Source organism: Carassius gibelio, chromosome B14, assembly GCF_023724105.1.
Source record: "Carassius gibelio isolate Cgi1373 ecotype wild population from Czech Republic chromosome B14, carGib1.2-hapl.c, whole genome shotgun sequence".
NCBI lineage: Eukaryota > Metazoa > Chordata > Actinopteri > Cypriniformes > Cyprinidae > Carassius > Carassius gibelio.
The window spans coordinates 20,319,383-20,334,411 of record NC_068409.1 but is presented as its reverse complement, the minus strand read 5'-3'; the positions used below and the strand labels follow the sequence as shown (position 1 = coordinate 20,334,411).

The 15,029-nt window shown below is 38.3% G+C and overlaps 2 protein-coding genes across 3 annotated transcripts; one reads left to right on the top strand and one right to left on the bottom strand.

The window, feature by feature from the left end:
- The first annotated feature begins 3,137 nt into the window (after positions 1 to 3,137).
- insb (preproinsulin b) lies at positions 3,138 to 4,100 on the top strand. Its single transcript, XM_052575245.1, has 3 exons — positions 3,138 to 3,501; positions 3,649 to 3,858; positions 3,941 to 4,100. Exons 2-3 carry the CDS (start codon positions 3,678 to 3,680, stop codon positions 4,081 to 4,083), a joined length of 324 nt encoding a protein of 107 aa, XP_052431205.1. The 5' UTR covers positions 3,138 to 3,501; positions 3,649 to 3,677; the 3' UTR covers positions 4,084 to 4,100.
- A 270-nt stretch (positions 4,101 to 4,370) lies between these two features.
- On the bottom strand, positions 4,371 to 14,573 carry LOC127971916 (hyaluronan mediated motility receptor). 2 transcript variants are annotated; one of them, XM_052575243.1, is made up of 20 exons: positions 14,395 to 14,573; positions 13,796 to 13,894; positions 13,606 to 13,682; positions 13,087 to 13,164; positions 12,781 to 12,969; positions 12,589 to 12,675; positions 12,398 to 12,509; positions 11,058 to 11,123; positions 10,896 to 10,969; positions 10,691 to 10,761; positions 10,260 to 10,606; positions 10,014 to 10,162; positions 8,901 to 9,115; positions 8,699 to 8,815; positions 8,396 to 8,554; positions 7,029 to 7,415; positions 6,827 to 6,899; positions 5,506 to 5,682; positions 5,273 to 5,423; positions 4,371 to 5,162 (listed from the first exon to the last, which is right to left on the bottom strand). In XM_052575243.1, exons 1-20 carry the CDS (start codon positions 14,438 to 14,440, stop codon positions 5,143 to 5,145), a joined length of 2,694 nt encoding a protein of 897 aa, XP_052431203.1. In that variant the 5' UTR covers positions 14,441 to 14,573; the 3' UTR covers positions 4,371 to 5,142. The 2 variants fall into 2 exon arrangements, with proteins under 2 accessions (XP_052431203.1, XP_052431204.1); XM_052575244.1 differs by having other exon boundaries at positions 13,606 to 13,679.
- Between the last annotated feature and the right edge of the window lie 456 nt (positions 14,574 to 15,029).

Genomic DNA, 15,029 nt, shown 5'->3' with positions numbered 1-15,029 from the left:
TTCGGGAGTTCAAAGCGGATTCGCGAATCATTTGAGTCAGTCTGGGGAACGCGAATCATTTGAATTAGTTCGGGAGTTCGTAGCGGGTTCGCGAATCATTTGAGTCAGTTCGGGAGTTCAAAGCGTGTTCGCGAATCATTTGAGACAGTTTGGGGAACGCGAATCATTTGAATCAGTTCGGGAGTTCGTAGCGGGTTCGCGAATCATTTGAGTCAGCTTGGGGATCGCGAATTATTTGAATCAGTTCGGGAGTTCGGAGCATGATTCATTTGAGTCAGTTTGGAAGTTTGAATGCAGTAATGCAGTAGCTCTTTCTAAGGATATTTTTTCAAAATCCTTTTGCACATTTTATTTATGTTCAGTAGTTCTTTCTAGCTCAAGCAAATCCACATACTAATAAAAGGATTTATTATTAAGGTCGTCTGTTGACTGCTGTATATAAAAGCCCTTCAATATAGTTGTTGTTACCTCAGGGGATGAGGGGAGTCATCAGAAAAAAAAAGAAAAAAAACGGAAAATATATTTTTTTGTGGTTATAATAGAGTACCGGCACCTCTTTTGAGCCACTTAAAGCACTGAATATAAGCATTCATGTATATGGCCTAATGTTCAGATGATGCTTGATAAATGAAAGCATCATCATTAACTATGTTCTTGAACAATTTAGCCAATGTACACCATTTTATTTATTCATTTTATTGTTATTTTTTTGTTTGTTTTGCATGTGTGTATCTTGCTGGCCTGTTAAACTGTTAATGGGCAGCTGTGAGCAGGTTTAATCTCTGAGAGCACGAGCAGCGCACGACAGAGCCCCGGAGGCCGATCCACGTGTATCGATTAACCCGCGCGGTGGATGCGGAGGAGACGATTAACCTCTGCGGTCATCTTACAGTCTGCTCCACCGCACTGCCAAACGCAACACACCCCTATCTCATTCTGCTCTCCATTTGCACTGCGATAATACCAAAACCCCGCTCTCTGCCCCACTCCAACAGTCTGAGCCAAGAAAATTAGCCCATCTTTCCAGCGCAGGTTGATCGATCAAGAGCGTATCTCAGCGCATCTTCATTCTGCAGAGGCCTGGCACAACTTCTCCATTCTGACCCGCACAGCACAAGCAGGGCTCATAGAGGGCCAGCGGTGAAGAGACTGCAAATAGGTTATCATGCTCAGAATAAAGCTCACTGCTGGGTGTGTTTGGCAGGGAATGCTCTTGAAAATATTCCTTAATGGCAGAAAAGATTCATAGTCGAATAGCTTGAAAGGAAGGATGTTGAAAGCAATCTCCAGGGAGAAAATATGCCCACTAACACCGGCATCGATCACATTGAAGATGACACAGCAGTAAGAAAATGAGACAAAACTCAATTCCAACAGTTCATATTCCATTTTTCTCCCTTGCAGCTGAGGACTAAAAGGGCAATTACCAAGCACTTCAGAAATGCCTCTTTCTTTACAAAGAGATAAAGAGAGACGTACCCCGGGCTTGTTGTTTTATTCTCTGGGGATTTGTCATATCTGAGACATTTAGCCATTTTCTCAGCTGTCAACTCTTGCTCTCACTCAGCTCCATCATTCTGTGGCGACATTCATCATATCCCGATATCAGCAGGACAGTGCTTTGGTGCGGACTTCAGCTTCACAGTGGATCTCTCACCTGCTTCACCAAATTTAGTATTCCAGTGTAAATCTGAAAAAAGGGCAAACGCCAGTCTTGCATGTTTTGGAGTGGGAGTGGAATGGCAGGGAGAGGGAAGGTCACGGCAGGGGTTAGTGCTGAATTACAGACTGTCACTGCTTGGACAGGGAGCACAGACGCAGAGGACAGGCTGACAGAGCCGGTGTCCAGACGAAGAACAAGCTGCAGTCAGGCCAAACGCTCTTATAGAAAACACTATTGGACTTTGGCTTTCCTCCTGTCAGCGCGTAAGACACGAGGCGGCTTTAAATAAATTGCTCTTGCTATAGAAACCAGATGTAGTGAGCGTATTTAGACTGTTAGATCTCTAAATTTTCACATCTGTGAGACAGGAACAGGATTAAGGGCATCATATCAGCACTTACTGTTTCTCACAATTTAACCAACAGCAAGTTTGAATGAAAAGTTCAGAACAGTTCATTAAAACGGTCTAATGATAAGGCATGTTAAATATAAAAAGAAAAAAAAAAGTATTAAGTTACATATCAGCCTTTATAGTGGTTATAAACAATAGCATTATGATTATGATAATAATAATTAATAATAATAATTATTAGTATCACTACTACTAAAGTACATAATATTATATTGTTATTCAAAATTATATTAATGTAACAACAACAACACTACTACTCCTTAGTACATAATATTATAATATACTATTGTATTATTTTTTATATATTATTAAAAATTAAATAAGTTGTAACAACAATAGTAATTTTAATAATAAAAATAAAAGTCAGTGCTTTTATTTGCAGAATATATTTTACATTATCCATTTAATAAAAATATTAGCAGTAGCATAATTAGTATCGATATTAGTATTACTACTACTACTATTTAACACATAATATAATATACCATTTATGTTATCGTTATTAAAATGTACAACAATAATAATACAATCAAAAAAATGTTTATTTTGAACAGTTGGTAATTTGTATTTGCAGAATATATTTTATAATATTGTCGATAACAAGAATAATATATGTTATTATTATTATAATTAATATTATATTGGTTTATTTGTTATTATTTTTTAATTATATTAATGTGATGTTAGAATATGGTTTTATAATATAGCTTTCATTTGTGAAATGATTCCTAGAATCTCGTTTTTCAAGGTGACCTGTCTGCTTTGTGTTAATATGGTAATTCATTAAAAGTCTGACTGAAGCTCCATTCACAGCCCCCTGATAACGGCTTTATAACATACAGATGAAGGGAGGACTGAAAGAGCACATTGTTTTTCCTCAGGGGGTCCCATTAGACGGGTCATCCGTGTGTCCCTCAGTGTTAACACTTGAAGAAACTTAAAAGGTGAAGATGCTGATGCTCTTCAACTGCAACTTGACACATTTTCCCCAGGAGTCTGTTTTTCAGAAGGCCTTGTGCCGCTTTAGACACCTCCGCACCCTTTCTCCATAGGCCCACTTTCATTATAAATCCTCACACATCTGAGAACTACTTCCTGCTCGCACTTGCCCTCAAGGACCTGCATCCTGATTGGCTGTTTAGTACAATAAACAATTCAGCAAGATAAAATGATAGTATACCTAACTGAAATACTCTCCTGACCTGTACATTTTAAGCTGATCGTAATAAAGCCCATTACAGTTATCTGATGTGTTCCTAATACTTCTTAGCGAGGTGACATGCACACGGAGTCATGTCATTACACGGGAACTTTTGTTTTTCCGCTGATGCCATCAAGAGCGAGGGCTGGCAATGGGAAGCTATATAAGCAGCACGATTCATCCCAATCCTGACCACTCTGGATAGACTGTGCTCACCCAGGAAAGGTAAGTGGGAAACCAAACATATTTTGGTTGTTTTTCTAGTTGATAAAAGCTTGCAAAAACGTGGAAAGAACCAAATCATTAAGTGTTTTCATCAGTTTAACTTAAAACCGTGCTCTTCATTCATACATATTTATGCATTCATTCCAGGAAGTACATGTCCACAGCTTCTGCCCAGCATGGTCCTGTTGCTCCAGGCAGCAGCATTAGTCCTGCTGCTGGCCTCCCTGCCTGGATCACTCTCAACTCCATCTCAGCATCTGTGCGGCTCCAACCTGGTGGACGCGCTTTACCTTGTGTGTGGGCCTAGAGGCTTCTTTTACTCCAGCAGAAGCAGGAGGGACCTGGAGACTTTGCTGGGTGAGGACATTCTGTAAATGCACATGTACGGTTTTTAAATGGTGGAAGATTTCTAATGTTAAGTGTTCACTTCCTCTTCCAGCCTTGCTCTCAAATTTAGCAGATTACGAAGTAGCTGAGGCTGATCCTTTAAAGCAGAAGGTGATGAAGATGAAGAGAGGGATTGTGGAACGGTGCTGCCACAGGCCCTGCACCATCTACCAGCTGGAAGACTACTGCAGCTGAACAAGCTGACATGCTGTGTAAAGGTTAATGATTTTAATAAAGGATCATTACATGCAAGAAGTATTTGCTTGATTGTTTGCTTGTCAATTTTAATGGAGGCTTGTAGAATAAAGGAAGGTTCCTTCCAAAGAATACTGGGTGATAGAAACATGTTGTGGTTTCCCTTGTGTTGTAGCACCCTCTGCTGGGACTCTCATGAGTTTAGGCTCTCAAACTGATGAGAAATGGATGTTACAGTAAGAAAATGTGTAATAATTGTGGTATAAAAATTCCAGTGACAAAGCAAATAAAGAGAAAAGCAAGTATTTTATATTAAAAGATCCCATTCACACGTTCTGTTCTTTTAATAAAAACATTAAAAATCTATATAGAAACTTAATCTTAAAAAAAAATAAAAAAAATACTTTTTCATTAAATGGGCATCTGTAGTTTTTACATTAAAGGGACAGTCCACCCAAAAAAGATGCGTTTACTCACCCTCAAGTCAGTCCAAACCTGTACTACTTTCTTCTGTGGAACATAAAATATGATATTTTGAAGAATCTTTCCCACTGACTTGCATTGTATTTTTGATGGACTATCTCTTTAAGACCAGTGACAGACAAAGCAAACAAACAAACTAAGTATTAAAATGACAAAAAATATTGCAAAAACTAAACTTTTATAGAAAAGATGAGCAAGTTAAACAAAACAGCTCCTCACACGGCTCTGTGAAGACTTCTGAACAGAGAGTGGGCTAACTTTGAACTAAAGGGTTTAAGACAATAGCTGCCCATTGCTGAACAGAACCAGGTAACAGAACATTCTGTGAATCTAAGCCCATAAAAGCACATTTTCACCACTGTAGCCAAATCAAGAGCAACATGTAAAAGGGGGGGGGGTTGTCAATTACACATGGATATTGAGTGACAATAACGGTAACACCGCAGTATGAAATTCATATACAAAATAAAACAAATTATTGTCAGAGGCACAGTCAGGACATTTGACCATCATAGTGTTTGTTGCAAAGTCATCCATAGGCTACGGGCATTACAAAGGTAGTCCATGAGTGATAGTTTAATACAAATTTTTGTTGCCTTGAAAACAAAGAAAAAACATAATTAGAGTTTAAACTTATAATAAAAAGGACATACACGGATAATATGAAATGTGTAGCAAGTCAGTTGACTGTTCTCGAGTTACTCACCTTGTGTAAGAGCTGAGGTGGGCTGCTGGTTTTCTTTGAGGTTTTGTTTGAAAGCCTTGCTGGGGTTGAATCTTTGTGGCATCTGACTGGATTTGAGCCGATCCAGCTCTTGCTTCTGTTTCCAGACCTGTGCCCTTAGCTTGGACACTTCCTGCAGAACACACAAACATGCTCAGCTACATAGCACAAACATCAGTCAAACAATGACCATTCCCTTCTGACTAATGCCTTACTTGTTTGAGCTCCAAGTTCTCCTCTTTTATTTTGACCAAGTGTTTGATCTTCTGTTTCTGGTTTTGATGACCCATCAGATTGGCGTAGGCATCGGCTAACTTGTTCAACTCTGCCTGCGTGGCTCCTTTCTCATTCAACAAAGCGTTCCTCTCTGCTGCAAAGTGGTCCAGCTGTTCCTGAAGACCAGAAGAAGCAGGATTCATCTAGCACATTTAAATAGTAAAAGCACTTTGCTATTACTATTCACTAAGTTTCATTGTGAAGCTTGTTACAAGCAAAGGTCTCTTTAAGCAAAAAAAATGAAATGAAAAAAAGGTAATAAAAATATTTAAAGAGCGTGTTAGTATAGGTGTGTCCACAACGTGCGTACACGCTGTTTATTAAACACAGGGACGCACAGCAGCACACAAACATGCCAAATATTAAAAATTAAAGGATTGCATGTGCATAAAGAATTTTGTGTAGGCTATATATATTATATATATATATATATATTAGTTATCGCATGTATCAGAATTAGGCTATCTATTTGCTCGCATTTGACACGTTCTGTCTTTGCGCTTGCCAAATTCCACCGTGTAAATAGCAAATCTATCATGTCACGAGTGCAACTGACTCTTAAAGGAAATGGATGATGAGACTCTGATTGGTTTATTGCACGTTAAGCCCAGAAAACACCCATTACTCATTCAGAGAAAAGGGACAACCCGTTTAGACCATGCGCACCGACCGTTTTTCGGTCGTTAAAATAGCAAAAGTAGATTTGGACACAGCCTGAGTGCACCTGCGCTTTACACTTTGCGTTTAGATCGTTAAAATAGGGCCCTAAGCCTAACAATGTGAACTAACAAAATAAATATTGTAAACTTTTATTTCATGTGTATTTTAATTATCAAAGCCAAAGAGAAGATAAATCAGCAGAAAATTAAAACAAACTTACTGGATTTTGCAAAAGAAAAAACAAACAAACAATTAAATAAACTATTAATAAGAAAATGAGAAAACGTATATTAAAGAACAACAACAAAAAAAAGACATGGAAAACCCATTTATAAAAATGTAAAAAAAAAAAAAAAAAAAAAAAAAAAAAAAAAAGTAAAAAGGGGGAAAAAAATTCTAAGGGGGAAAATTTTAAAACCAGTTTAATTGTATAAAGGGAACAAAATAAAGAGGATTAATTTCGGGAAAAAAAAAAAAAAAAAAAAGAGAAGAAATAAAAAGCCAACTTAATCTTTACATAAGTTATGCGAAGAAAATAAAAAGTAAATAATAAATGTACTAAAAAAAAATTTCGGCACATTCAATGTAATCCTTGCCTACCTGAAATGGTTTAACTTTAGCATAGAGCTCTTCATACAAGTTTCTCCAGCGCTCGGTCTCCACATCACATGTGCTGGGAGTGAATGAACAATATGGCATTAAAAAAAATAGATTACTCTTTCAACTGAGCACTGCCTGTCATAGTGCATGAGGACACTATGATGGACTAGAGACCCAGTTGAGTGCATTGTAACTTTCTCACCTCTGCAGCTGAGTCTCTGCGAGTTGTTTGTGATAGTCTTGCCTTTCCTCTTCCATCTGTCTGCATAGCTGTTGTCTCTCCTGCTGCCACTCAACAGCGTGATGCCGAACAGCGTCTCTCTCCTCCTGCACCTGCCTGTTCAGCTCAGAGACCTCTTCTTCCAGTTCCTCCACGCGGCCCTGCAGCCTGCTGGTTTCTGCAGAACAGCCCTCTACTGACTGCCTCCTCTTCTGTTCTCTCTCCAGCTGGGCCTGAGCCTGCTCTCGCTCTCCTCTCTCCCGCTCCACCTCCGCCTGCAGGCGTCTCAGCTCCTCACTCAGAGTCTCTGCTGCTTGCTTCAACTCTTCCTCTCTCTGAGCCAGCTTAGTCTGAACTTCTAAAAGCATCCTGTAGCACAGCAAAACCACCAGCAGTTATCAATCACTTAAATGTTGACAGACATTTCAAAACGGTGTATATTCTGAATAGTACGGCAGTTGAAGTATGCCTTAATGGGAGTAGTAGGGATGGCAAAAATGTTACATATTAATATTCGCCATTTAAGCTGTTAACAAAAAAATAAAATGCAGTTATTTAATATATATACATTTTATATATATATATAAAAACTTTTTTTTTATGCTGCTTTCACATTAATGTGGATATAAAGTAAGTATGGATAAAGAAGACTTTAAGATTTAGATAGTCGCCATCAAAAGGAATCATAAAATCAAATATAAAATTACAAGCAATCATATATTAAAAAATTTTAAGTGTTGAAAATTGTGGATTATCTATTAAATCTGCATATAAAGAAAAATAAATAGAATAAATTAAATATTTTCAATTTATCGTCATTCGGGGGGCAATACTAACTTATTTACGCTTTAATTTAAGCACGGATATATTTGTAGCAATATTCAAAAATACATTGCATGGGTCAAAAATCATTAGAATATTAAGACGTTATTTTTAGAAGATATTTTCTAAACTACCGCATGTAAGGACTTTAAAGGCAATTTTCTCAATATTTTGATGTTTTTGCTCCCTCAGATTCCAGATTTTCAAATAGTTGTATCTTGGCCAAATATTGACCTATCCTAATTATTCAGCTTTCAGATGACGTATAAATCTAAAAAAAAATAAAAATAAAATATTGACCCTTATTTTATTCAATATTTAAATGTAAAATACATTTGAAGATATAAACACAAATATTGATTAGTCAATTACAATATCCTCATCACCTTGTTTATTTATTTTGTGGTAATAACTGACTGAACATTAGTCTTCGTAACCTTGGACCACATTACTAACTCTGAAGGAGTTGCCTATATATGGGAAACATAGCAGATAAATACTGCAAACCTCTGAGGCGGGATACTGACCTAGCATGCTCCTCTCGCTGTTTATCCTGCATTTCCTGGAAGCTTATGAGTTTCTGCTGGTCCTGCTGCAGCTGTTGCTTGAGTTGGTTCATCTCCTCGTGCAGCTGATGGGCTTGAGCCTGGGCCTGCTCCTTCTGCTCACCCAGAAACAGTCTTGTGCTTTTGGAATTTAATGAGAAAATATTTGATGCCGACACTTAATTTAATGATGCTTAGGTGGGAAGATTAAGAACTGTTAAAGAAACTCATTTGAAATGTCCATGGACAGCATTTTAATAAACGAAAAAGCATTTAAAGTAACACCTCTCAAAGTCAGTAGCCACATCTCCCAGCTTAGCAAGACAGCTGTTGTGATCCTCTTCTAGTTTTTTGATCGTCATCACATGAGCCTCTTCTAAAGCCTGCATCTCAGCACACTTCCTGCCCAAGGAGAACCAAACACTGGTCAGTTTTTACCAAAGCGATGCGATCAATCTCGACTCAGTTAGAAATGGTAAGTTCTCACTTCTCTAACTCTGCACAAGTGTTCTTCAGCTCTTGCTCCAGTGTCTGGTTCTTCTGCGTGAGGTGCTGGACGGCCTCCTCACTGCAATGCTCCTGCTTCTCCAGCTGTGACAGCTCCTCGAGCACATCCTCCAGCTCCTCGCCGAGCTGTCTCTTCTCCGCCTCCGTCTCATCTCTCAGTCGCTCAAGCATGCTAGCCAGGGAGTCGCTGTGAGTCTGCAGCAACACACATTAGAGGAGCTTAAGAGACATTAGCCTAATCCACAAAGTCGATCAGGGAGACTTTGACTTCCTGACTGAGAGATGACGGAGTACAACCTGCTTAAAGTCTATTAAGATGCACTCTTCACTTAATTGTCCCACTCATGCAGATATAAATCATGTCACAACTTTATTCACTATTGATTTTTCCTCTAAAAGTACCACAACTAATCACAAAATGGTATGTTGGAAAAGAGTTTACTATGTTGTGTCCAAAGATACAGATACTCAAGCTAATGAAATACTGGAAAACAAGGAAAAAAAGAAGCTTAACTGCCCTTCACCGCAAAGGGATGAACAATAAATGTATTGCAATGAATGGAGAAAAAAAAAAGGAAAAATATCCCAATATAATGACTCGTGTAAACAAATTTATGTTTCCTCTGTGCTGTATTCTGTGCTAGTTTTCTATGAGGTCTGTCAATAAAATGAAATAAAAGATTTATATTTTTACTTTTCGGTTTCTATTTAACATTTTGGATGAGCCCTAATATATATATCTCATGGGTTTAGAAGAACATTAAGGTGAGTAAATAACTGTCATTTTTGGGTAAACAATTTATAAAAAAAAATGTTTAGTACCCATGAGCATATTTCAAATACAGTACATAAAAATAATAAAATTACAAACTTTGTGCGAATCAAACAACTGCTATTTATTTGAATGGGACTACTACCCAGAACAAAAGTATCACACATATAATTGTGATTAACAATTTCATTGTTTTGTTCAACACTTATAGTGTAAGCCAAATATTAATTTTTCACTTGGAATGGTTTACAAATAACAAAAATGTTGATCGAAACAGGCCCATTCAATTTACTTTTTTGCTGTGAAAATTAATAAGTTCACCTTTTCCTCTTCCATCTGTCTGGTCAATGCATCATGTTCCTCCTTCAGCTTTTCGTATGCTTCTTTCTCGGTCTTCCTACTCCCCTCCAATGAGCTGATCTCTGCCTTCAGCTCTTGCACCCGTCGCAGACCCTCCTCCTGAGTCCTGGCTGCACACAATCACACACAGACAATCAAATAAAACTCACAATATGTGCATCTTAAAAAAATACTTCATGCTGCAATTAACAGCAACATCGTATTCACCTCTTTCATCCTCCAGCACCAAGCATCGCTCCCCCATGAGTGCCACACGCTGATCCAGCTCTTCCTCCGTTCTCCTCAAGACCTCCTTCACACGGGCCAGCTCCTGCTCCTGCAGCCGTACCACGCTCCGGGACTCCTCGAGATCCTGCGCTCCCTGCTGCATCTGCTCCTCCAGCTCTTTCAGTGAGGCCTGCGATGCCTGGAGGTCCTGCACATGCCGCTCCATCTCCCTCTCCTTCTCTTCTAGAGCCTTCTGGGAGACCTGCAGCTCCTCTTCCTTTACTTTTAGCACATCTTGACAGTCCTGCAGCTCACTGGTACATTTCTCCAACTTTTTCTCCACATCACTGCACAAGCCGTATAGAGCTGGATGAGGATGTGAGGACTGACAATAACAACAACAGCAATATGAAAACACACACAGTTCTAACCTGAGGTTCTCTTGAGTGTCAGAGAACCGGCGCTCCACGGTGGATTTGTCCTGAAGCTTAATCCGCAAATCCTTTGACATTGGAGAGGGAGACAGACAGCTTATCTCAAACCAAGCAGCACTTCAAAGTCTGATGATTCAACCTAAGCAGTGAGTAAATGTCATCTGGCTCAGGAGAGTCAAATTCTGTTGACCAAAACCAATACCTGAATCTCTTCATTTGCTGAGTCCAAGTAACTCTGCAGGGCTTTGATTTCCTCCCTCAGCTCCTGGATTATGTCTTCATTTGAAGAACACAGGAAAGAAAGTGAGATGTAGCCAACTCGGTTGATACCATAAGACACACAAATCTTAGTATGCAAACTTACTGTGCAATTTATCCATTTCATTCTCCAGCTGCTCATTTTGGACTCTTGTCTCCTGATGAAGGTCCTCTAAAATAAAAAACAGTTAAATATATATAAAAGCAAATTCTTCATGTAATTTAAACAAATACATAAATTATATCTAAACTATGCCACTCAAAGTCTGAATTGTCAAATGTCTCTGATTTTACAAGCCTATACAATTTTAAGTGAAGTGAAGTGACGTGACATTCAGCCAAGTATGGTGACCCATACTCAGAATTTGTGCTCTGCATTTAACCCATCCGAAATGCACACACACAGAGCAGTGAACACACACACACACACACACACACACACACACACTGTGAGCACACACCCGGAGCAGTGGGCAGCCATTTATGCTGCGGCGCCCGGGGAGCAGTTGGGGGTTCAGTGCCTTGCTCAAGGGCACCTAAGTCGTGGTATTGAAGGTGGAGAGAGAGCTGTTCATGCACTCCCTTCGATTGGGAGTCCAACCCCCTAACCATTAGGCCACGACTTCCCAAAAAAAATAAGATTGGTTCAAAATCCTACCAAGGATGCATTTATTTGATCACAAATAGAGTAAAAACTACATTATGAAACATTACAATGTACAACAATTGTTTTATACCTTAACACATTTTAAGATGTAATTTATTCCTGTTATGCAAAGCTCAATTTTTGCATTGCTACTCCAGTTTTCAGTGCCACGTGATGCTTGAGAAATCATTCCAGTATGCGGATTTGCAACATTTTTAATAATGTTGATACAGTTGTGATGCTTTATATTTTTGAGGAAAGCATGATACATTTAAGTTTTTTTTTTTTTATACATAGAAAGCTCAAAAGAACATTGAAAGAAACTAGCATTTGTTCCACTGATACGATATAACATCAGCAAAAGAACTCTGAAACTCCACAGGGTCTTCCAGGAATACTGAATCATTTGTTAAGCTGCATCAATTAAACAATTCACTCAAATTCAACTAGGTTTTAACTCTATAAAAAGTCGAGTTTTCCATACAATTGGATTGAAAATGCAATATACTGTAACTACTGGGATTTCCAAGATAACTAGACACCACTCACTAAATTTAAAGAAGGAACGTAATTAGGTCATGAGACAATACTGTTAGAAACACTTACGGTGTAAAATTCTGTTTCACTTTATTTTTACAGTATATTCGGTGCAGTTTTCAGCAAGTATTATATTGTGTTGAGAACATGGTCTAACTTAAGCATAGAGACACCGAAAACTTGTCAGATTGATTATATGACATGGAACTGATACAAAAATATACCATATCAAGCATATACTGTAGTTCCTCAAGGTAACTCACCAAGATCTTTGTTCCTTTCCACAAGAACTCTAAAAGTTGCTCTGGCAGTCTCCAGGTCTGTTTCCAAGACCTTTACTTTCCCCTCTGAGCTGATCTGAAGAAAGCTCAGTTCCTGTTCACAAATCCAAAATTACACTGAGCAACTTGAAGACAAACTCTTCTCTATGCTTAAAACGACTGAGATAACTGACCTTGTCTTTGGCATCGAGTTTATTTTTGGCCTCAATGAGCTCAATGGAAAGAGCATTGATCTTCTTCTTGGTGATATCAGCAGAGACCTGAGAAAATCAAAGTGCCAAGGCATTCCTCAGTAAAGTTGTTTACGTGGAGCGGTTTACTTAAATGGAGACTGGAAAACACACTGCTACCAAAAGACTAGTCACCTTGGTCTTCAGGAATTCATTTGCTTTCTTCAACTCCGCGAGCTGCCTCTCGAGAGAAGCCACATTGGCAGCGAGGCCGGTCTTCTCTCTGACAGCTACAAGCAATTTAGACTCCAGCTTCTTCAGTTCTTCCTCCAGGGTCAGCAGCCTGCGGTCCTGCTCTCCTCTCTGCTGCACCAAAGAACGGATCTATACTCCAGCATCATCAGTGACAGTCAAGGTTAGGAGAAGGGACCATAGAAATTGATCAGGCCTCAAAGCAACAGACGCCCATCTAGGAAATGTTGAAAACATTTTGAAACCTACCTCTTTCTCTAGTAGTCGCTGATGTTTCCTCTCAAGTGTGAAACCATTTTTGTCCTTTTTGGAACTTAATGCATCAGCCTATATAAGGAAAAAACAACATGAAAAGCAAATTGTAAAACAGCATAATGATCATTGCACCAGACTGACAAATAATGAATAAGTTTTTTTAGAGACTTTGATAATTCGGAAAAAGTGACAAGAGCCTACATGTTCACCCAAATTAACATTTATTAGAGGTTTCCAAGGTCTTAAAACACATGGCTATTAAATAAAACATCTAACACTAATTATGTTTTGAAATGGGTAAGGGATAATGTAGTCTAGACTTTCATTATAAGGACAAAAAAAGAGTAGAAACATTATTCAAAATATTTTAGTTTGTACAGATTTGGCACTGCATGAAGTAAATGTTAGAATAGAGGCATTTAATAAGTTTTCTTATGCTTTTCTACATTTTTCTGCACATCTTTTAATTAACTAATTATTCAGGTATGGTTGAATCACATGTACATCTCTTACCAAACCATCAACAGACATGGTCCTCCGAACAGGAGACATGGGTACTTCTTTGGAGGGGGATGGCAAGGGTACCGCTGCTGATCAGCATTTTTAAAAGAAAAATGATGTTATTGAAAGGTAGAGCTTCTCGTTTATAACCAACAAATGAAAATTTGAACTCAAACGCCAGTTAAACACCATCTGTTCTCACTTTGTGGAGCAGTTCTGAAGCGCTCTGCTTTATGAAATGATGCAGTTCCTTTCACATCAGCAGACTTCACATCATATGTACCAGGTGGAGGAGCACAACCTAAAGATACGAAAATAATACGTCAAGGATCAACAAATAAAGGCTATGAATATGAACATCTCATTATCTGGGAGACATCTGACATGTCTTATACAGTCTGTGGTCTTAACGTGTGACGTCACTCTCAGCTGTGTAAAATACGTTACATGAGCGGCAGCAAGTCATTATGTGACTTTTGATTGTGATTTTGTGAAATAACTGCACAACTTGTAATTACGGTTGTGTAAAGCCTGTGTTTAAGTTATCTGATAAACTCTGCCAGAGAACTGACAAATCGCAGCTGAAAGAAAACAGCCGTTTAATAGAAAGCTGTATGAAATTATAAAGTTCAGCTTGGTTTAGACAGTGAGAACTAACGTAAGCAGATAACTACATTAATATAACTTTAATAATTTGTTTTTATAATTCAACTGTTTAAAGCACGTAACGGTTACTCTCAGATTCATTTTAACGCTAACGTTACGTCGCATAAATTAATAGAGAAGAGACGAGAAACTTACCGACATGCTCGTTAAATCTCTTTAATGGAGCTCTTGAGAAAGACATGACCGACAAAAGGGGTCGATACCTCAAATACCGTGGAAAAACCTATAAAAATGTAGAATTAGTTAAACTAAAACTTCAATGCGCTCGAACGTCAACAACAAAAGGTGCACAGCCGCTGAAATTTTGAAGTAGCAGTCCCGCCCAATATAGAGCGGACGTAATAGCTTTAGCCAATGATAATGAAGAAATGTGACGAGCAGAAATGTAAACCAATCAGTAACGAAATCATCCTATACGTCACATCTAATTACGCAGTGCTCTCTCAAAATTCAAACTGCATGCATTGCGGTCACGGTGGGAGATATTTGAAAACAGGCAAATTATCTTTGACCTACAAAGTTGACATTACTTACTACATTTGTGTCTCATGATGATGATAGATAATGTTTGTATTGCATTAACAACTATTTGAAATATACATAGACGCAATTAATACATTTCCTTCATAATAGAAACCACTTCAGCTAATCTCAGCTTTTTATTTTTATTTTTATACAAACACTTAGAATAAATTACGAACAGTATATTTGCTTGTGACTTTGAATAAAATCATCTGCATAAATTAATCATGTAAAATCAGACACAAACA

Coding starts and splice junctions, on each gene's coding strand:
- insb (XM_052575245.1), top strand. CDS start 3,678: ATGGTCCTGTTGCTCCAGGCAGCAGCATTAGTCCTGCTGCTGGCCTCC. Junction 3,859..3,940: donor GGACCTGGAGACTTTGCTGG/GTGAGGACATTC, acceptor TTCCTCTTCCAG/CCTTGCTCTCAAATTTAGCA.
- LOC127971916 (XM_052575243.1), bottom strand. CDS start 14,440: ATGTCTTTCTCAAGAGCTCCATTAAAGAGATTTAACGAGCATGTCG. Junction 13,683..13,795: donor CTTCAGAACTGCTCCACAAA/GTGAGAACAGAT, acceptor AATGCTGATCAG/CAGCGGTACCCTTGCCATCC. Junction 10,163..10,259: donor GGTGCTGGAGGATGAAAGAG/GTGAATACGATG, acceptor GATTGTGTGCAG/CCAGGACTCAGGAGGAGGGT.